At 37.8% G+C, this 23,998-nt stretch overlaps 1 protein-coding gene across 1 annotated transcript in view; it reads right to left on the reverse strand.

Annotated features, from left to right (window-relative positions):
• Positions 1–18,288, reverse strand: part of LOC140755343 (uncharacterized) — a 39,921-nt gene extending 21,633 nt beyond the window's left edge. Inside the window, exon 1 of the mRNA XM_073090538.1 lies at positions 17,815–18,288. Within this exon, the coding sequence (XP_072946639.1) occupies positions 17,815–18,004 (190 nt within the window). The 5' untranslated portion in view covers positions 18,005–18,288. The remainder of the gene's footprint in view (positions 1–17,814) is intronic.
• Positions 18,289–23,998: the final 5,710 nt, after the last annotated feature.

Consider the following 23,998-nt stretch of genomic DNA (forward strand, 5'->3'; position numbering starts at 1 on the left):
ACGCCTCGCATAAGTACGAGTATGTCTGGTAGAAAATGATGAGTTCTATCCGAAGCCAATTTCAGATGCGTTGCTTTTCCTGAGGACTAAAATTGAAGATGAGGACAAAATTGAAGGTGGTAGAACCCTTTGAGGGTCGACTCTGGCGGCACCACCGCCACACCTATTTCTACCTAATAACTGCAGTGTTAGGTGCTGCTGTATTCCGGTTTGAAGGGTGTGGTAAGGGAGATAGACTTTTCCGAGGCATTCCAGCTTAGTCCTCAGGGGTAGCGGCGCATCTGTGGCCGACCTCAGGTAGGAATATCTAATCCTATCTGGGGTTTATTACAGATGTCCATGGGCGGCAGTAGCCACTTACCATCAGGTGGACTGCATGCTCGTCTGCTACTCTTATATTATAAAAAAAAAAAAAAATAGTCGCCTCATAGTTATGTTAGCCTTTAGTCACCACGTCATGGATGACTAACCTAAAGTATACAGCAATTTTTGGAATACTAGAGTATGATCTAAGAATAACCAAATATGTAGACTAGTTAGTGCTATACAAACAATTATGTATCACACTACGATAGAGTCATCGTATGAGAATTAATTGTCAGTTTTTTTCTAGTTTACCATTGACCCATAATTTAAAGATAGGATATGTTCTAAATATGTCACTTTAAAAAAAAAACTTTTCACGTATATTTCTCTGAAATCCCTTGCATTCGATACACATATTATTGTAATGGTGTACAAAATATCTAATATATAAAATTCTCGTGTCACAGTTTTCGTTGCCATACTCCTCCGAAGCGGCTTACCGATTTTGATGAAATTTTTTGTGCTTATCCGGTATCTATGAGAATCGGCCAACATCTATTTTTCATCCCCCTAAGTGATAAGGGTTGTTCACGCTTAACATATTTTTATTTATATGGCAACACAACGTTTGCCGGGTCAGCTAGTAATAACATAAATAGAGGTGTAAGAATAAAAAGGAAAAAAATAAGCAGTGGCAGCATAGTGGTTAAGAAACCCTGCCTCTTAATCGAGGGGTCCGAGCGTCAAATCCCAGGGCCACGCACCTCTGATTTTTCACACTTATGTGCGTATTAGAAATTAATTATCACTTGCTTAAACTGTGAAGGAAAACATCGTGAGGGATATCTTAAAAGTTATTAAAGGTATGTGAAGTCTACCAATACGCATTGGCCAGCGCGGTGGACTACAGCCTAATCCTTCTCATTCTGAAAGGAGACCCGTGCCCAGCGGAACAGTAATGGGTTGATGATGACGAGGAAGTGAGATGTCAGTCAAACAGCATTAATTTTACTAAGTAAACGTTTAGCATACGATAACAAGCGAAGCCTTCGCCTCTGGACAGCCTCAGTTCTCAGAAATGAGATCATACCTCGCATGCAATTTCGTCATATATCCAAAACGGTGATAAAATATGTCATTTGGGCGTCATCGCCAGGAATATTGGAAATCAGCTTTGTCAAATGTTTCTCATATCGATACCTCAATTCGCAAATCAGCGAACTCCACTTTTTGTCAAAATGATTTTTTTAATTATTTTGACTTCGTTCAACACCATTTACTATCAAAATAATAAAAAAAACATCTTGACAAAAAGTGGAGTTAGCTGATTTGCGATCTAAGGTATCGATATGCACAAATTATTATGTGTGTATGGTTCGACTGGGGAGGTTTTTTTATAATATAAGAGTAGCAGTCGAGCATGCAGTCCACCAAATTGTAAGTGGGTACTGTCGCCCATGGACATTTATAAAGAACCCCAGATAGGATTAGAGTTTCTTACTTGAGGTCGGCCACAGATGCGCCGCTACCCCTGAGGAATAAGCTGGAACGCCTCGGAAAAGTCTGTCTCCCTCACTACACCCTTCAAACCAGAACACAGCAGCGCTTAACACTACTGTTATTAGGTAGAAATAGCTTTGGCGGTGGTGCCGCCGGAGTCGAACCACAATGGGTTCTACCACCTTCAAGCGCAACTAAAACATAGCGCGAGAGTACCCATGGGTAGCACGCTACACGAATACGCACACACACGCACGGAAAACATTACCCTCCGCATTACTATAAAAAAGATCTAAAACAACGCGCCCGTACCGTATGCAACAAAAATATATTTTTCAAGGACAGCAAATGTCATTACCACGTATTACGTGGCATATTATTCACATAACGAAAATAGTTTCGTTTGTTCGTCACAGCGAACAGTTGGTGTCGATACGAAGTCACACTGTCTGCTCTTGTGGGTGATTCACTTATACTGGACCGACTGACACGAGACATACGCTCGAAAAACATTACCCTCCGCAGTCGGATAAAGACGATCTAAAACGTAACGCGAGAGCAACCGCGCTACATGAACACATATATTAATACGTACCTACATTCGAACATTATCCTCCGCAGCGGCATAAAAAAGAGCTACCTTAAACATAAAACGAGAGTATTCACGCGACGTAAAACGAGAGCCCCCTCCTTACGCTAAAACCCCTACACGCTCGAAAAACATTACCCTCCACAATTAGGTAAAGACGATCTAAAACATAACGCGAGAGCAACCACGCTACACCAACATAATATACGTACCTACATTCGAAAAACATTACCCTCCGCAGCGGCATAAAAAAGAGCTACCTTAAACATAAAACGAGAGTATTCACGCGACGTAAAACGAGAGCCCCCTCCTTACGCTAAAACCCCTACACGCTCGAAAAACATTACCCTCCACAATTAGGTAAAGACGATCTAAAACATAACGCGAGAGCAACCACGCTACACCAACATAATATACGTACCTACATTCGAAAAACATTACCCTCCGCAGCGGCATAAAAAAGAGCTACCCTAAACACAAAACGAGAGTATTCAAGCGACGTAAAACGAGAGCCCCCTCCTTACACTAACACCCCTACACGTCTGCTACTCTCATATTATAAAAAAAAATAAAAACAAAAAATAAGAAACATTACCCTCCGCAACTGTATAAAAAGAGCCGTATATATTTTTTTCAAGCACAACAAATGTCATTGCCGCGTATTACGTGGTATATTATTCACATAACGAAAATAGTTTCGTTTGTTCGTCCCAGCGAACAGTTGGTGTCGATACGAAGTCACTCTGTCTGCTGTTGTGGGTGATTCACACCGAATCTGGGTATAAAGGTGGCTAAACACGAGATTGAAGGTGTAAGGGAAGCTCTAAGGGAAATTCATGGAAATATATGAGGCATTATAGGTATGGAAGGTGATAGAAACCTTTATGGTTGGACTCCGGCGGCACCACCGCCACACCTATTTCTGCTTAATAACAGCTGTATTAAGCGCTGCTGTGTTCTAGTTTGAAGGGTGTGGTAAGGGAGACATACTTTTCTGAGGCGTTCCAGCTAAATCCTCAGGGGTAGTGGCACATCTGTGGCCGAACTCAAGTAGGAATATCTAATCCTATCTGAGGTTGATTACAGATGTCCATGAGCGGCAGTAGCCGCTTACCATCAGTCTGTTGGACTGCATGCTCGCCTGCTACTCCTATATTATAAATAAACCTGTTACTGCCTAATAGCAGCAGTGTTTAGTGTTGCTGTGCGATTTGAATGATGTTGCGAGGGTAAGCAAACGAGCCTATTTTTATAATATTCCTAGTAGCATACGAGCATGCAGTCCACGCTCCACCACGCGGTGTGTCAAATAATAGTTATAAAGTTAAGATTAAAACTACTTCGCAACAATCCGCTACAAATATGTATGGTGGTATATATTTTAAACCATGCAGTATGTACCACCCTCCCTCCCCCAAAGGATGCATGCAGATGCAAAAATTAAAATTAAAAATATACACCATTATATATACCACCACCAACACGTGTTTCGCTCCAAAACGGAGCATCATCAGGGTAAGTTGACTCTACGACGATTAATCGCTAAGATCGCTAAGAGGTTGGTACATACTGCATGGTTTAAAATATATACCATCATACATATTTGTAGCGGATTGTTGCGAAGTAGTTTTAATCTTAACTTAATACCCCTTTTAGTCGCCTCTTACGACAGGTTGGAGATACCGTAGTCCTATTCTACTCCCGGAGCTACACGGACGAACTTACAGCTACCTACAGATGCGTTGGTACCCTGGAGGACTAAGTTGGAACGCCTCGGATCAGTATATCACCCTGCATGTTTCACGGTATGGCAAATAATAGTTAAACCATTCATCAAAATAAATTTCAAATCGTATACAGAAACGGCCATTGACGATAATTTCTGTTATATTTAGAGCACACAGCACTAAATACTCAACGTTGCTCAATTCTTGGAAACTCGCAAATAACACAATATAAATAGAGAGAATGATGTGTGGGCTTTGTCATCACTATGGGAATGTCAAGATCGACTCATTAGACGAAAGTTTCAAGGTAGGGTCCAAGGTAATCTCTTTGTGCGCAAAGGGATTTCTTATAACAGATTTCTTTTTTAGGGGTGATATTAAAATAGCAAATGTGCATGCCAACTAATGATATGACGACCCGCGTGGCGGAGCGGCCACCATACCGGTCTGACGCGCAAAGGGTCCCGGGTTCGATCCCCGGCCAGACAGATATCTAAATGATGAAGTTAGATTTCTGTTTCTGGGTCTGGGTGTTTGTGTATTTGTCTATGTGTGTGTCCATGGCACCCACGACACAGGGAGTCCTAGTGTGGGGCTGTGAGTTTAGAAAGTGTTAATAAGTGGCTATTACCACCCAGGGACATTTGTAATCAACCCCAGATTAGATTAGATTCTTACGTGACCTCGACCAGACATGCGTCGCTACGCCTGAGGACTAAGCTGGAATGCCTCGGAAAAGTATGTTTCCCTTAAAATCCACACCCTTCAAATCAGAACACAGCAGCGCTCAACACTGTTGTTATTAGGACAGAAATTGGTGTCGCTGGAGTCGGACCACAGAAGGTTCTTCCACCTTCAATGTGAGTCGGTATCCCCAACAAATTTTAAAGATACTTCCCTTACATCGATCTAGACTATAATTCTATATTTCGTGACACACAAAGACAAATATGCGAAATCCCTAGACCCTGAACAGAAACATAAATTCAAGTTTTTGGTTTCTCGGGATTGAATCCGGAACTCTGTATCAAAATGTGCGATGACCGCTCCGTCATAACTATCGCGTCATAATCTCTCATATTTAGTGACTATCGGTCTATATGCTACAAATAATTTAATTAAGCTCTACCAACTACTTCCCAATTGCAAAAAATTAAACAGTTGATTTGGCATATTTTTTACAACAAATTCATTATTCATAATAATCCATAAACATGTTTTTACCGCACCGCGATCAAACGAGTAGCTCAGGGCTGGTCAAGTTGTGGACGATTGCGGACCTATACAAAATACGTTTAATTTTCGTTTACCGGTAATTTTACATCGTTAGTCGAAGTTTAGGTTCCTTCTAAAACTTAATTTGACTTTCAAATTCATAAGGATCAAAATTGAAACCAGAATTCTTAGTTTTCAGCTGAATATGTTTACAATAATTTTGTAATAAATAAAATAATATGCTTTAAGTCACACATATAACTATTAAATGATTAAATCTTCCATTCTTCAAGCCCGTCCGAAACGGACGCTCTTAATACCGAACAAAACCCTCCAAAAACCAACCTAAACAAACGGATCATTTGTACAACGATGCGATTCTTAGCTTGGAAAGCCCGAAACTTCGGACGAAACTTCGTCGGCCGAAACCCACTTCGTCCAACGCACGCGGGCCGCGGCTTCACTGACCCTGGATTAGATCATGCATCAGCATCATACATCATCGCACCAATCATCCGTTGTAATTAGCTGAATGGTAGCGAGCCACAACATCCGATCGCTAACGATATAAAATTATGTAACGTACGTCTGTTTGTGTACGTGAGGACACAAGGCGTTTCAACCTTTTTTTTTTTTTGTTTACGAGGGGGAAACCTTCAAAAGGTACCCTATGCCGTGGGAGCGACACGGGGTTATGTGGGATTCTTCGTTGGGCGTTTCAACCTAGTCCACAGAAGTAGTTTTCTTCTTCGTCGTTATTTTAATTACTGAAGGTCGTGCCCGTTCTAGTAAGCCTTTTTTTCTTTTCGAGGGGGAAACCTTCAAAAGGTACCCGACGACATGGGAACGACGCCGGGTTTTGTGGGTTTTTTACCGCACCACTAAAACCCCCCGGGATCTCGGACGGAACAGAACCGTTCTAGTAAGCCTCGGTGGATGATCCGACGAGCTGCCTCCATGCCACCATATCTTAAGATTGTTTGAGGGCAGCAGCAGGAACAATCATATTTTTTTGTAGGGTTCCTTGGGAAAAAACAACCACATGGCGCATCCGTCACCTACCGATCTGACGCGAAAAGAGTACGTAATTCGATGATAACTTTAGATATTTTATTTTGGGTCTTTGTGTTTGTGTATTCGACTTTGTGAGTGTTCATGGCACTTACGACACAGGGAATCCTAGTGCGGGGCTGTGAGTGTAGAATTCGTTTTACTAAAAAAAAAAACAAAATTCTTACAGGATCACACGTGCGTCTGTCCGTCCGCCTAACACAGCCAGTTTGTTCCGAAACTACTGGAATTTGAATGGGGGTGTGTTTTGGGGGACGAAATTTATCTACAAAAGATAGTTTTCAATTTATTTAATCAGAACGATAATTGACTATTCTCCTCTCCCTCCTTATCTCCGAAACTTTAAGGCTGGAATTATCAAAATAAAATGGCAGAAAATAGGTCTTTACTTAAAATTACAGGAAAACCTACAAGTCTACTCTTCTACCGAAAGGCAGGAACTACTACATGCTAGAAACTTGTGGAGCTTCATAAGTCATCAGGAATAGCAACACTGGCCGACCTCAGGATTCCTATCCTATCTGGGATTGATTACGGATGTGCACACAACAGTGACTCACCAATTCACCACCAGATGGATTGCAAGCATTTTTGCAACTCATCATAAATAAAAATAAAAAACAATATTTTCCTCAATGTTTTTCTTAGAAATTCTTTAATGATTTCGATCCTTTATACTTTAAACCTATATAGTATTTAACTACTTACGTAGAAAGGGAAATATAGTGTGTGCAAGAGAGATAGGTAATATATGCAACAGTGAATTAGCGAAAGGGAGGGATAGTGTGTGCGAGAGAGATAGACAGAGGCCCTCACGCTTCAGCGGCGCGTGCGCAGACTGCCTGGCGTCGGGGTCACCATTACACACACATACACAATCATATACATATATAATCTCACACAGGCGTATTAGAAATTAATTAATTTAAAATCACTCGGTTTGGTGTTAAAGGAAATAGATACGAGAATTCTTTGCTAGTAACATTTCTTAAAGGTGTGTTAAATCTGCTATGTGTGTGCTTGTGTGTGTGTTAAGTAGATTTAACACGTGTGGTGGATGTGGTGGATTGAACTAAACTTTTGTCAGACATAGGACACTAATATTTTTAAAAGGAGGAGCAAGGATGTTATCACCATCGTAGATATAGCTTTTGAAGGTGCTGGAACCCTTTGTGGTTTGACTCCGGTGGCATCTAATAACAGCATGTTAAGCGCTCTTGCGTGTTCGTTTGAAGTGTGGTAAGGGAGACATACTTTTCCGAGACGTTCCAACTTAATCCTCTGAGGTAGCGACGCATCTGTGTCTGACGTTAGATAGGATTCTAATCTTATCTGAGGTTGATTACACATGTATAAGCGGCAATGGCCAAGTCTGCGTACACATTTGCCAATAATTAGCAAATGTGTACGCAGACTTGTGGTTTTTTATTTTCACGTTGTGTATCTTACTTTTATTTATTTATCATTTATCAATTGAGAATTTTTTGAATATGTGTAGACACCCTAAGATCACAAGATCTGGAATCTAGATCGGTCGCCGCGCTGTCCGCACGCGACAGAGGGTCACACCTCCCCGCCATCCCCTCACAACTGAGATGCATTTTATCGACGTTTTTATTGTGCTCATCTTGATTTGTATATATTTCCTTACTGTTTTTATACATTAATTCTTATTTATTTCTTATTTAATTTTAATTGTTAATCTCCTCACAACAAAACAATTTTAGTGTATTTTCAGCTTCAAAGGAACTGATTATATTTTATTGTTTTTTTTTTCCTTTTTTTTTATTTAGCACTTTGTACCTACTCTTTTTAATATTGTTTTATTTTCATTTTCTTTATAATTGTTTGTATTTTAAGTAACTTTTTAAAAAGTTTTTATCTATTTAATTTTTATTCTTATTCTTATTTCCCTTTTCGTTTGTAAGGTCACTGTCAAACTGTGTGTACACACCCTTAGATCACAAGATCTAGAATCTAGATCGGTAGCCGCGCAGTCTGTAACCCCCCGCCACCCCCTCTCAACTGAGATTCGTTTATATAGACGTTTTTATTGGGTGCACTTCTATTTTTACATATTCTGTTACTGTTTTTATCCATTACTTTTTATTTGATTTTAAATTTTACTCCCCTCAGTGTGTTGGGAAAACAAATATGCGTGTATTTTCAACTTCAAAGCATGTTATTATACCTTACTGATATATTATCACCTCCACTTCTTATTGTTTTTTATTTTCCTTAAATTTGTATGTGACGTATATGTGTATACACCCTAAGATAACAAGATCTAGAATCTAGATCAGTCGCCGCGCAGTCTGCACGCGGGAGAGGGTCATCCTCCCCCCCCCCTCCACCCCTCCCAACTGAGATGCGTTTATTTATAATTACTACTTGAAAATTAGAAGACGTTATATTTATATATTATTACATATACTGGGTTTTTCCCGTGACTTCGTTCGCTATTAGTGGCTGAACGGTCACGCGTTTAGCAAGAATCCGAATTCTGGTGAAGCAGGTCGTCGTTACCATTACTGTCCCACTGCTGGGCACGGGTCTCCTCTCATAATGAGAAGGATTAGGCCATAGTCCACTGCGCTGGCCGAGTGCGTATTGGTAGACTTCACATACGGTTGAAAACTTTTATATATTGTTTAAGTTCTCTCATTCATGCAGGTTTCCGTGCGATCTTTTCCTTCAACGTCAAAACAAGTAATAACTAATACTAATACGAGCATATCTTTCGAAAATTAGAGTTGCTTGCCCGGGATTCGAACCTTAGACGACTCGAAAGGCCATGTTTCAACCACTGGTACTTAGCTAATAACAATATTCTTATATTCTAGGTCTGGGTGTTCAAGTACTCATCTTTGTGTGTTTTACCCATATTATAAGTATTTATAGTTTAATAGATAAGAATTTTAATTTATTTTAATTATGAATTTCGATTCCAATCTCAATCTACCCCGAGTATGTTTTTAAGTTTTTACGTAAAACACCATCACATTTTTTTTATTATGAAAATTCTTAATGATAAATTAAGATAATTAAATTATTAAGTAAACATGATTGATGATGCTAATTCTCGCTTTAATCCAAACATCCGGAAGGTATTATAAATGGTTATCATTTTATTGATAAGAAGATTATGTAAGAGCTATATTGTTTGTGTACAAAATAGTATTTTTATTCTATAAGATTGTGGTAGAAAATGAGCATGCAGTCCACCTGATGGTAAGTGGCGACTGCCGTCCATGGCAATCTGTAATCAACCCCAGATAGAATCAGATATTCCTACGTGAGGTCGGCCACAGATGCGCCGCTACCCCTGAGGACTAAGCTGGAACGCCTCGGAAAAGTCTTTCTCCCATACCACACCCTTCAAACCAGAACACAGCAGCGTTTAACCCTGCTGTTATAATAGAAATAGGTGTGGCGGTGGTGCCGCCGTAGCCAACCGTTCTTTAACAATAATAAAAAACGTGAAAAGTACCATAGAGTTATAAATAAATAGATAAATAAATAACATAGGAAAATACCGTTTATTTTTAATACGAAAACATAGAACATCGGATTGCGTTAGCACCTCGCTCTATCGTTTTGGCAATCATCGTGTATGACTCCGACCGTGTAGTGTGGTCGTGTTGTTTTGTCTGTTGGTATGGAATATTTTTGTCCCTGTAGTTCCGGGACCAGAATAGGGCTACGGTATCCTCTGCCTGTCGTAAGAGGCGACTATAAGGGGGCTTCCGGGGTTGCGGACGGCAAGAGTGGGAGCTCGAACCGCCCAGCCAGCGGCCCCGGGAAGGACGGCGGTATGTGTGGTCGCATACCGTCGTGCACACCAGACGGTGTGGTGAGCATCAAGCTCACCTGGGCGGAGCCCGACGGGGCAACGCGCTAAGAGGGCTCCGGTTGCGTTCCTTTGGAGATCCCGGAGCCCTCTACGCAGCGCCGAGGACGGCCACCGGGGGGGTTTTAGTGCGGTAAGAATCCCACATAACCCTACGTCGCTCCCACGACACTGGGTACCTTTTGAAGGTTTCCCCCTCGTAAACAAAAAAAAAAAATGGTATCGAATATTTTAAGTATAAATTATTCCATCGAAATGTTACATTTTTTGTTCCTTGAGTGCAAAAGTCAGAGTGACGAACCACGTCGCGGAGCGAAAACCTTACCGGTCTGACGCGCAAAGGGTACCGGGTTCGATTTTTTTATATAATATAGGAGTAGCAGACGAACATGCAGTCCACCTGACGGCAAGTGGCTACTGCCGCCCATGGACATCCGTAATCAACCCTAGATAGGAATTGATATTTCTGCCTGAGCTCCGCCACAGATGCGCCGCTACCCCTGAGGACTAAGCTGGAACGCCTCGGATAGGTATGGTGGGTCGATCCTGGATGTTTATATATTGTGCTAAAATGGGGATTGGTGAAAGTTTGTACTATAAATTCATTTTATAATTAACGCATAATAGTAATAAACTAAAGTAAAACACCAACAACCAATACACAGCGCGCACACTACACCAACATTGACCTAATGCCAAGAGCGGTCCCAGCTCACCTGATAAACACCTCATTACTAGTTTAATATATCGACGATCGCGATATTCATCTTCACATTGATAATACTGTATCACTTACACATTAGTAAAACATACAGACATGTATCTTATATATAAAATTCTCGTGTCACAATGTTAGTTACCGTACTCCTCCGAAACGGCTTTAACGATTTTCACCAAATTTTATGTGCATATTTAGTAGGTCTGAGAATCGGCTACTGTGTATTTTTCATACCCCTAAGTGATAAGGGTTGTTCACCCTTAACATTTATATATTTATATGGCAACACAATGTTTGCCGGGTCAGCTAGTATTTCATATAATATAGAAATAGCAAATAGCATTTAGTGCAATTTGAAGGTAGGACCCTCTGTGGTTCGACTCCGGCGGCACCACCGCCACACCTATTTCTGTTATAACAGCAGTGTTAAGCGCTGCTGTGTTCTGGTTTGAAGGTTGGTAAGGGAGACATACTTCGAGGCTTTCCAGCCTAGTCCTCTTGTAGCGGCGCATCTGTGGTCGAACTCGGGTAGGAATATGAGTTGATTACATATGTCCATGGGCGGCAGTAGCCACTTACCATCAGGTGGATTGCATGCTCGTCTGTTACTCTTATATTAATAAAAAAAACTGATGCTAAATGGTTACCACCGCCCATGGAAATCTGTACCAACCCCAATAAGATTAGATTCCTACCTAAGATCGGCCATAGATACGCCGCTACCCTGAGGACTATGCTGGATTGCTTTGGAAAAGTTTAACTCCCTTACCACACCCTTCAAACCAGAAGTCAGCAGCGCTACACTGCTGTTATAACAGAAATAGGTGTGGCGGTGGTGCCGCCGGTGTCGAACCAATGAGAAATCTACACCTCTGAATTTTAAAAGTAAATTTAACTCATTTACTATGTAATATGCGTCCGAGCTGAAATTTTGCATGCATATGTAAATCGAATGACATTGCAGTATTATTTTAGTCATGTGTTAGAATTACTAGCAGTAGCCTAGAGGTTAGACACTTGGCGTCTCTGTTGAGGTTCGAGGTTCGAATCCCAGGCACGCACATCGCATTTCTCATGTCATGTGCTTATTAAAATAATATTATCATTTGCTTTAACAGTGAAAGAAAACATCGTGAGGAAACCTGCGTATCTGCGAGTTCTCCTAAGAAATTTTTCCTCGTATACTTATTAAATAAAAGTTCTCAAAGAAGTGTGAAGTCTACTAATACGCACTTGTCCAGCGCGGTGGACTATGGCCTAATCCGTCTCATTCTAATAGGAGACCCGTGCCCAGCAGTGGGATAGAATTTGGTCAAATTTAAAAAAAAAAGATTAAGTTACTTAAAATAAGTTACGTATGTAAGTTTAATTTTAAGTATAGTCCGCGCCAAACTGCTAGTTCGCTCTGAAGTTGTTGCGAGCAGGTGTAGGCATACAATTTGCTATGGCGACGCGATTCATTTCTATATTCAGAGCGGACTAGCAGTTTTACGCTGACTATAACTTTATAACGAAAGCTTTTTACACGCTTTTTTTTAAAGGAAAAGAAATCTGTAAAAATTACTTCTTTCTTATTTTTTTTCTTTTCCTATAAATATAGACAATATAACTATATACTTGTTTGTTTTAAACATTCACAGAATATTTAATTAATCATATAATTAATTGGAATGGAGACTTGGCACAAGAAATAATTCGATACGTAAACAATATATAATATAATTGAAGATGTGGGTGTGTCTTGTTTAGTTATAATGAAATTGAATAGTAAATTCATTTTAAAATAGATAGATGTACAGGTGATAGAACTCTTTGTAGTTTGACTCTGAAGGCACCATTGTCACACCTATTTCTGTCCTATATAGTATATCTTATATATAAAATTCTCATGTCACAATGTTAGTTACCGTACTCCATCGGAACGGCTTTACCGATTTTCACCAAATTTTATACGCATATTCAGTAGATCTGAGAATCGGCTACTATCTATTTTTCATACCCCTAAGTGATAAGTGTTCACCCTTAACATTTTTATATTTATATGGCAACACAACCTTTGCCGGGTCAGCTATAGTATTAGTATATAATAGCATTGCTGCTGTGTTCTGGTTCGATGTCCTGTCTGTCCGGAGATCGAACCCGGTACCCTGCATGTGAGATCAGTAAGGTGATTACTCTGCCATATGGGTTGCCGTTAGAAAACATTTTTCTAAAAATTAAATATGCAGTTGTAGTCAACATCATCAACAATCCATTACTGTCCCACTGCTGGGCACGGGTCTCCTCTCAGAATGAGAAGGATTAGGCCATAGTCCACCACGCTGGCCAAGTGCGTATTGGTAGACTTCACATACCTTTAAGTTTTTTTTTTTTAATTTTTCAGGTTTCCTCACGATGTTTTCCTTCACCGTTTAGCAAGTGATAATTAATTTCTAATACGCACATAACTTTGAAAAATCAGAGGTGCCTGGGATTTGAACCTCGGACACCTCGATCGAGAGGCCGAGTTTCTTAACCACTAGGCTATCAATGCTATATAGTCAGTCCATGTATCAGTCAAAAGAGTCTACTCATATTATTTTCTTAGAAACATATGTTGAGGGTTGCCACTCATTTAGGTTTTTCCAGATTGATGCTAGTACTAAAATCATCCAGTCAGGGTTAAGTGTCACAGTAAAACCCAAGGGCCTTTGTGTGCCGGAGAAACAAATGAAAAGTGATAAGTAACATATTATTTATATGTAATAAATAATGGGAACGTCGTCAAATATTGCATACACATAAACAACATATTGAAAACATCAAATGTTTTTCCAATTATTTTTTTAAATAATATAGGAATAGCAGACGAGCATGCAGTCCACCTGATGGTAAGTGGCTACTGCCGCCCATGTACATCTGTAATCAAACCTACATAAGAGTAGTTAGTAGCTGACCTTGGTATCACTTGCGCTCTGAGGACCAAGCTAGAATGCTTGAAAATGTCTCCCTTACCACACCCTTCAAACCAGAATACAGCAGCGCTTAACACTGCTGTTGTAAGATAGATAGATAGAGAAGTAGGTGTGTTAATAGTGCTGCTAAAGTCGAATCACACAAGATTCCACCACCTTTAAAGTGTGTATAAATATTTGTTATCTTTCTAGTCTCATGCCTGGAGTCCAGGGTTTATTCACAGATATACACTTTACAAAGTTATGTGTGTATTAAAAATAAGTTGTCATTAGCTATAACAACGAAAGAAAACATTCTGAGGAAACTTACATGTGTGAGAATTTTATAAAAAAAAATCTCAAATATTTGCAAGTCAAAGTCTATAGATCTGTATGCCCTTCCTGTGACTAACTGAGATCATTACGATATTAAGATTCAGGATACAGTCCCGTGACAGACAGACAGACAGCGGAGGCTTAGTAATCAGATTCCGTTTTTACCCTTTGGGTAAGAAACCCTAAAAATGAGATATCATACTTTAATGACGAATGAAAACATTTTGAGGAAACTTACATGTCTGAGAATTTTATTAAAATTCTCAAATATGTGCAAGTCAAAGTGTATAGATCTGTATGCCCTTCCTGTGACTAACTATGAGATCATATTGGTACACATGTTGTCATATCAACATGACTAAAAGTGCAAATAAGTCAATATGGCCATTATGTATTTTTAGTCAAAAATCTTCCTTAAGATATTAAAATTGAAAGCAAAGCTTATGGACATCTGTAACTAACTCAATATAGAATAGAATCTATATTTTTTTTATAATATTGGAGTGGCAGACGAGTATGTAGTACTGCCGCCCATGGACATCTGTAATCAACCCTAGATAGGATTGGATATTCCTACCTGAGGTCGGCCCAGATGCGCCGCTACCCCTGAGGACTAAGGTGAAACATCTTGGAAAACTATGTCTCCCTTACCACACCTTTCAACCCAGAACACAGCAGCACTTAACACTATAAGGCAGAAACAGGTGTTGCGGTTGTGCCGCCGGAGTCAAACCACAAAGGGTTCTACCTACTTCAAAATATTAAAATTGAAAGCAAAGCTTATGCTGTAACCAATTCCTTATAGAATAGGTTTTACCTGAAACCAATCAAATGCGTTGTCACATAAGGACAAACATACTTATCCACTGAAAAGCAGAACCTTTTGAGGCTAGAAATACTTGTGGCGGTGGCAGTGGTGGACTAAGGTCATCAGAGACCTGGGACAGAAAGTTGAATGGAGGCTCCCATTGTAAAAATTTTATATGATTTTACAAAATTACAAATGTGTAAAAGACGTATTCGCCAACAAATACATATGATCCTGGTGATCTTTACATTTTTAGCAACTGTGTTTGGGGACTCCCCAGGAACGAGGATCCAGGGTGGCCGGCCTCTTCCATTCCCCTTAGTCAGCGGACTAAGGGCGGGCGGTATAGCGAGAGGTCAGTGGTACTTCCTCAGTTAAATCACTATTTCTACCACCGTTCAATATTTCTCTTAGCTCATTACTTAATCTTTCTACTAGCTTTTACCTATGGCTTCACTTGCCGTCACAGGTTTTATCTCTCCCACAGGAACAGTAGTTTTTTCAGGTACTTTCTTACACACACACACACACACACACACACACACACACACACACACACACACACACACACACACACACGCACACACACCAACATATTATATACACATATAGATATATATTTTATAATAATTATAGCATAGATAAATAATTTGTTACTTGTTACAGTTTGTTTTTATTTCTTATAACTATATATGATGTCTAGTTATAAAAGAGCGGAGCCACCTAACACAGACATTTGTTTACTAGACGGCTCCAAACCACTTATTATGTAAACCAATTCATTGTTAAAGAAATAAATATTTTTGATTTTTTTTCAGGATAAAAGGTGGTTATTGGGTGGGTATTGAAGGTGGTAGAACCCTTTGTGGTTCGACTCCGGTGGCACCACCGCCACAGCTATTTCTGCCTAATAACAGCAGTGTTAGGCGCTGCTGTGTTCCGCTTTGAAGGGTGTGGTAAGGGAGACATACTTTTCCGAGAAAAGGTGGTGGGTATTGAAGGTGGTAGAACCCTTTGTGGTTCAACTCCGGCGGCACCACCGCCACACCTATTTCTGCCTAATAACAGCAGTGTTAGGCGCTGCTGTGTTCCGGTTTGAAGGGTGTGGTAAGGGAGACATACTTTTCCGAGGCGTTCCAGCTTAGTCCCTGAGGGGTAGCGGCGCATCTGTGGCTGACCTCAGGTAGGAAGATCTAATCCTATCTGGGGTCGATTACAGATGTCCATGGTCGGCAGTAGCCACTTACCATCAGGTGGACTGCATGCTCGTCTGCTACTTCTATACTTCTATTTTATAATAAAAAAAAGGTACCCTATGTCCTTTTTTGAACTGACAACGTGTGTAAATAATTTCTTGACAATCGATTATGTAGTTAAGGTGTGAAAGAGTAACAAACAAACTCACATTCACATTTATAATATTAGTCAGGATAATTATATCAATAATTAAACCTACTTATAAGAAATAATTAGATGAATAATTTTATTGTGATGTATGAAAAAAATTATAATGTGCATACCTACTTAATTAGTGGAGAATTTCTATATATTACAGTTATTATTTCTATTAATACAATGGACATGACCTTTGAGGTTTTAATTGCGTGGCAGAGCGGTCACCATACTGATTTGATGCACAAAGGGGCCCGGGTTCGATCCCCGGTCAGACAGATATCTGAATGATAGATTTAGATTTCTGTTTCTGGGTTGGGTGTTTGTGTATTTGTCTATGTGTGTTCCATGGTACCCACGACACAGAGAATCTTAGTGTAGGAGCTGAGTGTAGCAAGCATTAAAAAAAAATCTAAAATATAAAGAAAATAGCAGTATTTCGTCTATGAGTATCATTATCCAGAGATAAGCCTTCAAATATATAATACAAATTCTGCCTATCAGACTCAGGTTCCAGGTTCTAATCCCAGACACATAAAATGTCCAAAAAAACTGTATTTTGGAAAATATGCAAGTTTTAAACAAGTTTTCATTATTCTTATTAGAAATGAATCTAGCTTTAATATTGAAGGAATACTTTGTGAGGAAACCTACATGTCTTAACCTAAAAAAGTTCTCAAAAGTTTTTTTTTATAATATAATAGTAGCAGAGCATCCAGTCCACCTGGTAAATGGCTACTGCCGCCTTTGAACATCTGTTACCAACCTCAGATAGGATTCGATTCCTACCTGAGGTACACAGATTTGCCTCTACCCTTGAGGACTAAGCTGGAATGCCTCAGATCAATGTCTCCCTTACAACACATAATATCTATGTGCATTATGAAGATTCAAGTATTCTTGGGCACATTACGTTTATTTATGTTTGTTACTATGTTTTCTTTCAGATTTTAAGCAAGTGACAATTTCTAATACACATAACTTGCCTGGGACTCAAAGCCCAGACTGCTGGGGTTGAATAGTATAATTTTATAATAATACTGGGAAATTTGCTATCAAAATGATTATATTTATCAATTTACTTAGAAAGAAATAATTTTGGTATATTGTCAATTTATTTGTACTATGTACTCTGGAAAATATTTTTGAAAAATTATTTATTTGTTGTCAAGATTGTATGGAAGTATAGTTAATAAATATAAAGATATTATTAAATCTAGGCTTCTGTGTGTATTTATATTGGTAGTTAACGACGTAAATAGTTATTATTCCAAGTGCAGTAAAATAAAGGATTAATTGCAATTTCTGCACTCATCTTGGAATACAGATAAAATATCCACAGATAAAAAAATGTAAAAAAAAAACTCACCATCTTGCCAAGGGTTCGCTGGCTCGAAATACTGAGTGACCAGCGCTTCTTCGTCAGGGAATGATACCTTCCTCAATTTTTTCGTATTTTCAGCATTTTTTTCACTGTCATTATTATCACTCTGAGATCTCACTTGCTGTCCTACTGAGCCACTGGCCGGGCATGCCGCTATATTACCATCGGCAGACATATCTAAGGATTCCACTATCACATACCAAGTCTTCAATTTCCTTATCGGCACACATTAGCAAATACAATTCTCTCCACATAAAAATACACAACCTATTCACGTATATTGACACAAAACGCGAGCCGACAACGCACCAAAATGATCCTCAACACGACACACGCGATTTAAGAACAGCCATCGTTGCGTTTTTCAAGTGTTCACTCGGTTTTTCAGCTTTTTATTATTCGATTCGAATCAAAACATTCCTTCCAAACCTTTCATACTTCGTTTACCGCCATATTGGATTGAAGAAGACAAAAGGACAGTTTTTGTTTTGGGACAATAGGGGGCGTTATTGCCTGAAAATGTTGCCAGTTTATGGAAATACTTTTATAGTTACGTAATATTTTGATGAGATTTATAAGGATATTAATTTTGTGATGAATACAATATTCCTTAAAATAAAAAAGTAAATATTAATTTATGGATTGTGGTGTTTTAAAATGTTTATCTACTGTGCCAATAGATGGCGCTCTACACAATAAAACACTTAATTAGTAGTTCGTCTTTTCGACACTAGATGGCGAAATATAATAGAATGCTGAGATTTTGTACTAGATGGCGCTTTTTCCATTAAAACCTGATAGTAAGTAAGTACATTAAGTACTATATTGCAATTTAATAATCTATTTATAAAAAGATAAGATTTTGCGTATATTTCGTAACCTTTACAGAGTTCGAAAAAGAAGGAGATATGTATTAAACTGCATGTTTTTTTTTTGCAATTGTGGATTGGCTTTCAACAGGCAACCATTTTTGGCTTCATTTATTAATATAACTTAGAAATCCGTATAAATATATAGGCCAAATGTGACAAGAACTCACTTCAACTTGATTAATATCCAGTTTTATTTGTGAAGAACTTTTTATTTTAATGTTAAGCAATAATTAACATAAACTGGTGAGCGCCGAGTCAAGAATTCTAAACAGAATTGAAGAAAACATATTCATAAATAGATATGGCTTCCCGCTAGTCGTCAAGAGATGGCGCTACATGTTGCTATCACGCTATCGAAGTTGTTATATAGTGTACATATACAGGCTCCGAAACTAAGACTTATCGGAGCACGGCTATTCCCTGGGCATAATCACCTAACTCAGGGAGATCTTCCTTTGCTAAATAAATAACAGAAATCATTACAAGTGCATGAAGTTGGTAGAACTCTTTGTGGTTAGACTCCGGCGGTACCATTGCCACACCATTTTCTGCCTAATTACAGCAGCGTAAAGCGTTCTGTGTTCTGGTTTGGTAAGGGACACATACTTTTCCGAGGCGTTCCAGCTTAGTCGTATGGTAGCGGCGCATCTGTGACAGACCTCAGGCAGGAATCTTATCCTATCTGGGGTTGATTACAAAGTGGGCGGCAGTGGCCACTTACCATCAGGTGGACTGCATGCTCGTCTGCTACTCCTATATTATAAAAAATACTCGTTTTCCATAAATAAAAAGCCATTTGGGTAACTAGAATTATTTAATAAAACTCAACATCACATAATAAAGTCATTTCATGCTTACTTACGCTAACTACGTTGTATATAATCTAAATATACAAACTGTATAACTTTAATTCAATGTATAACATACATCTTATACTAAAAATTGGACAATATTCTTATATTTTATACATATAGTTCACCAGTATTCGATTTTTTATGGCAATATATTCGTATTGTAAGTAAATATATTTTATTTAGTATTTTAATGGATACATTTATTACGATTCAAAAATAGTTTTTAATCACCTGGTTTAGTACAGTGTAGTCCACGTAAAACTGATAGTCCGCTCTGGAGGGTTACTACCATCTCTTAAAACAATATTATTTTAATCATACTTTTACTTTTTTTGCAGGAAATTTAACTTTTTAAGCAAAATATGTCAATTTCAGTTAGTTTTATACAATGGATAAGCGAGAATTTAATAAAGGTTTAAGTTTGTTCAACTGTGTATGACGGAATATTTTACTGTTTTAAGGAGGAAATAAAACTTTCTCGAACTATGATGATTTTTAAAAGATGGTGGTAGACCTCCTGAATATGGAAATGAATCGCGTCGCCATAGCAAATTGTATGACTACGCCTGCTCGCAACAACTTCAGAGCGGACTAGGAGTTTGGCGCGGACTATACATGTTGAGATATTTGAAAGGTATTTTACTATTAATAAACTACAAAATACAAATAAAGTAATATATTCGTTAGAAAAAAATAGTTATTTAATTGATTTGTGATGACAATCTGTTAAAACCATTTTAAAACAAAAACTGACAATTTTTTTATAGATTACATCAAAATTCTCGTAAATAGCTCCTTTTCCTTATTTTATAATAAAAATAGATAAATATCGAGATTTCCAACGATTTTTATTCAGAAAACTTTGATACCCTATTACTTTCCTTAAAATTTGTACCTTTTTGTACGCTACACACAATAATGTTATAGAAAAATATGTCTTTTCACTAATTTAATCACCGATCTGCTTATTTCATATACAAATTACATAGTTTAACGTTTATTTACATACAGACACAACATTTCAGACACATAGAAACGAAGACACTTAAATCAAATAAAATTTCACAAAAAATTACTATGATAGTTTGTATAGAGTCAAATCGTCCAACCTTTTTCCACCTAAACGATTGAAATTTAGAATAATTGTCTATATTGTCTAAATAATGTCATTCGATCATGGTACATTATACAAAAGTACATATGATTAAGCTGTATCCTAAGTATGAGTTTTTATGTTTGCACAAATGTTTTAATTTTGATAACGTTATTGCTCTGTTTTTGGAACTTATACTTATTTAGTTCCGATTTTTATTCGTTACTAGCTGACCCGGCAAGCGTTGTATTGCCATATAAATAAAAAATACGTGTGGCACTCGGTGACTGCCGCGGTACAGCTATTGCATAGCATTTTTTATCAACTTATGCAAATTGCAAGCGTGATATTTCAAAAAGTCATTAACCCGTCAACTGGCGTGTGCGCCCCGGGGCGCACAGATCGCTACTAAAAAGTATCACCGCTGTGCCGGTCGGAGTGGGGGGTGTTAGGTTTTTTCGCTACGGATTTCTGGATTCGGTCACCACGCTCAAGGCCCGCGATAGAAGCTATGCAATAGCTTAAAAAAATGTTAAGGATAAACAACCCTTATCACTTAGGGGTATGAAAAATAGATAGTAGCCGATTCAGACTTATTGAATATGCATATAAATTTTGGTGAAAATCGGTAAAGCCGTTTCGGAGGAGTACGGTAACTAACATTGTGACACGAGAATTTTATATATAAGATTGAACATTGAACATTTTCGAGCAAGCGTAAAAACTCATACTAAAGGTAATGGTCTGATGATGGACGGATGCCGACCAAATCAACGTCACAACCTATCAATTTATCAATCCGTCACGATTAAATTTCATAGATTCATCCTGACTTTAAATCATTTTAATCCATGATTTTTTTATGAAATTTTTAAAATATTTTTTTCGTAAAATAACAAAATAAAATTAACATTCCCAGTGGTCCTTTCTTAACTATTTTTACTAAAGAAACATTTTTTCATTTCTGCTGTGGGTCTGGGTGTTTTTGTGTCGTCGTTGTGTCCGTGGGACCCATGTCATGGAATCCTAGGTTATGAGTATGGAGATATTACTCTCCTGAGGCTAAGATGTTACATTACAAATTACAATGTTGGGGCAATCAGGTATAATTTAATTCAATATTGATTTACTCCGATGGGGCAATTATGTAAAAATTAATTACTTTTTGGGGCAATCAGGTTATAGAAACAATCATATAATATTAATGTTACCCTGCTTAAATGATATTGCCCCAGTATTAATGATAGAAATAGTAGCTATCTGGGGCAATTAGGTAAACAAACATTACTTCTGGGTAAATGGAGTAAGGCTTGGGAAAATCGGGTAAAATATAACAATATTGTTATCTGCTTAAAAGATATTGCCACAGTATAAATGATAGCGACAGCACCCATTTGGGGCAATTAGGTAAGCAAACATTATTTCTGGGTAAATCGAGTAAGGCTTGGGGAAATCGGGTAAAACATAACAATAATGTTACTTCAACTATGGAATAACTTTTGAAAATATTGCCTCAGTATTAATGAGTAAATTTTCATGAGTAAATTGCATTTAAACATACAAAAAAGTATAAGATCCGACTGCGTTATTTTTATGTTCGGTTTTTTAAACACCACATTTTCGTATATAATTATTATTAGAGTAAGATTGTTGTAACAATAACACTACTATAGTCTGATTCACAATTTGATGTCCAAAATGTAAACAAAGGTGTTGACCTATAAAGAAAATACGTTTCAAATGGTAGTTTCTTATTTTTGACAATATTAAATTAATACAACAATAATAAAATAATAATCTAAATAAATTAAGATCAATTCACATTTTCTAATATTTATATTATCTCAATTCCGTCCCATACAGTAATAATAATAAAAACAAAGTTTATGGTAGAAAATTAAAATGTGATAATGGTAACACAATCGGAATCCAAAACAGAATGTTTTGTGCCGTCATTTTTAAGTTTCGTAGCTAATGTTATTCATTTTCGTGATTGTAATCAAACTCGAATGTATTATCGTTTACATAGCGCGTTTGTTAAATTGTGGATAATTGTAAGGTTTTCTTTTTTTGTTGAGTTTGTTAAAGTTTTTGTTTCATGTTAATTTAGACAGTGACATTTATTTGTTTATATTTTGGACACCTAATTATGAATCAGACTATAGTCTACTAGAATATGGCCATACTTTAAGTATTGTCAATTTTATATAAAGATTATAGGTTAATTTATTTTGAAATTTTCTGAAAATTAAAATATGGTTTAAACTTTTTTATATATAGTAGTAGCAGACGAGCATGCAGTCCACCTGATGGTACCTGGCGTCTATACCCAGATAAAAATGGATACCTACCTAAGGTCAGTGACAAATTCGCCGCTATCCCTGAGGACTAAGCTGGAATGCCTCGAAAATGTGTCTCTCCCTTACCACACAAAGTACCAATACTTTGGTAACTTTTTTTATTTTGTTAGTCAACCGAGTAAAATAGTATACCTCTTGTCGGCGACTAATTAACGACATTTAATTGAGATATGTAATTAAGCTGTTCATAATGTTACATAAGTCTGACTAAATATGTTTATATAAGTTACGTAAGTTTTAAGTTTAGGGATAAGACACGGTAGATGGCGCTATCGGTCGCATTTGTAGTATTTTATTAGCATTTTTAGGCATTTTTATGAAAATGGTATTTAAGGTTATGTTTTTGAGTTTTATACATGTTTTATATTTCTAAAGTTTATGTTATCTCCTAGAATATGTTTCTAGCTTCATATTGATGTAAGTTTAGTAAGAATCAATTGTGATAATTTCGAGATAATTAGGAATATTGACATGTAAAATTACGTAAGATGTACATTTTTGGAATATTTTCACGAATAACTTTGTAACTGATTTAGGTATGATAATGTAACTTATGTAGCTAGATAGGGCTAATTATGAGGATTCCAACGATGTATAATACATATGTGTTTTGGGATATTAATAAAGAAAGGGTGAAAACTAGGTCAGCCAAAGTGAAAATAACACGAAAATGGGCCTAAAAAAGCGCGGCTCTCTTTACGGTATTGCTCTGGGGTAGCTCAGAAAACCAGTTTTCCGGCCTTAGCATGGTCTCAGCAGAGAAGAATACGAAGAAGACTCCTGAAGAAGAAGAAGACTCCCGAAGAAGAAGAAGACTCCTGAAGAAGAAGAAGACTCCTGGAGAAGAAGAAGACTCCTGGGGAAGAAGAAGGAAAATCTGAAGACGGAAGCGTTCCTGCGCAAGAAGAGGAAGTAGGGGTTAGGTCGGGATAGGGAAGAGGCTTTGGCTGGCCTACACTCTTGTTTCTATTGCACGTCAATTATTGTTTC

This window comes from Epargyreus clarus, unplaced genomic scaffold (genome assembly GCF_041222505.1).
Source record: "Epargyreus clarus isolate Ecla_fem2 unplaced genomic scaffold, WU_Ecla_fem_2.2 ptg000033l, whole genome shotgun sequence".
NCBI lineage: Eukaryota > Metazoa > Arthropoda > Insecta > Lepidoptera > Hesperiidae > Epargyreus > Epargyreus clarus.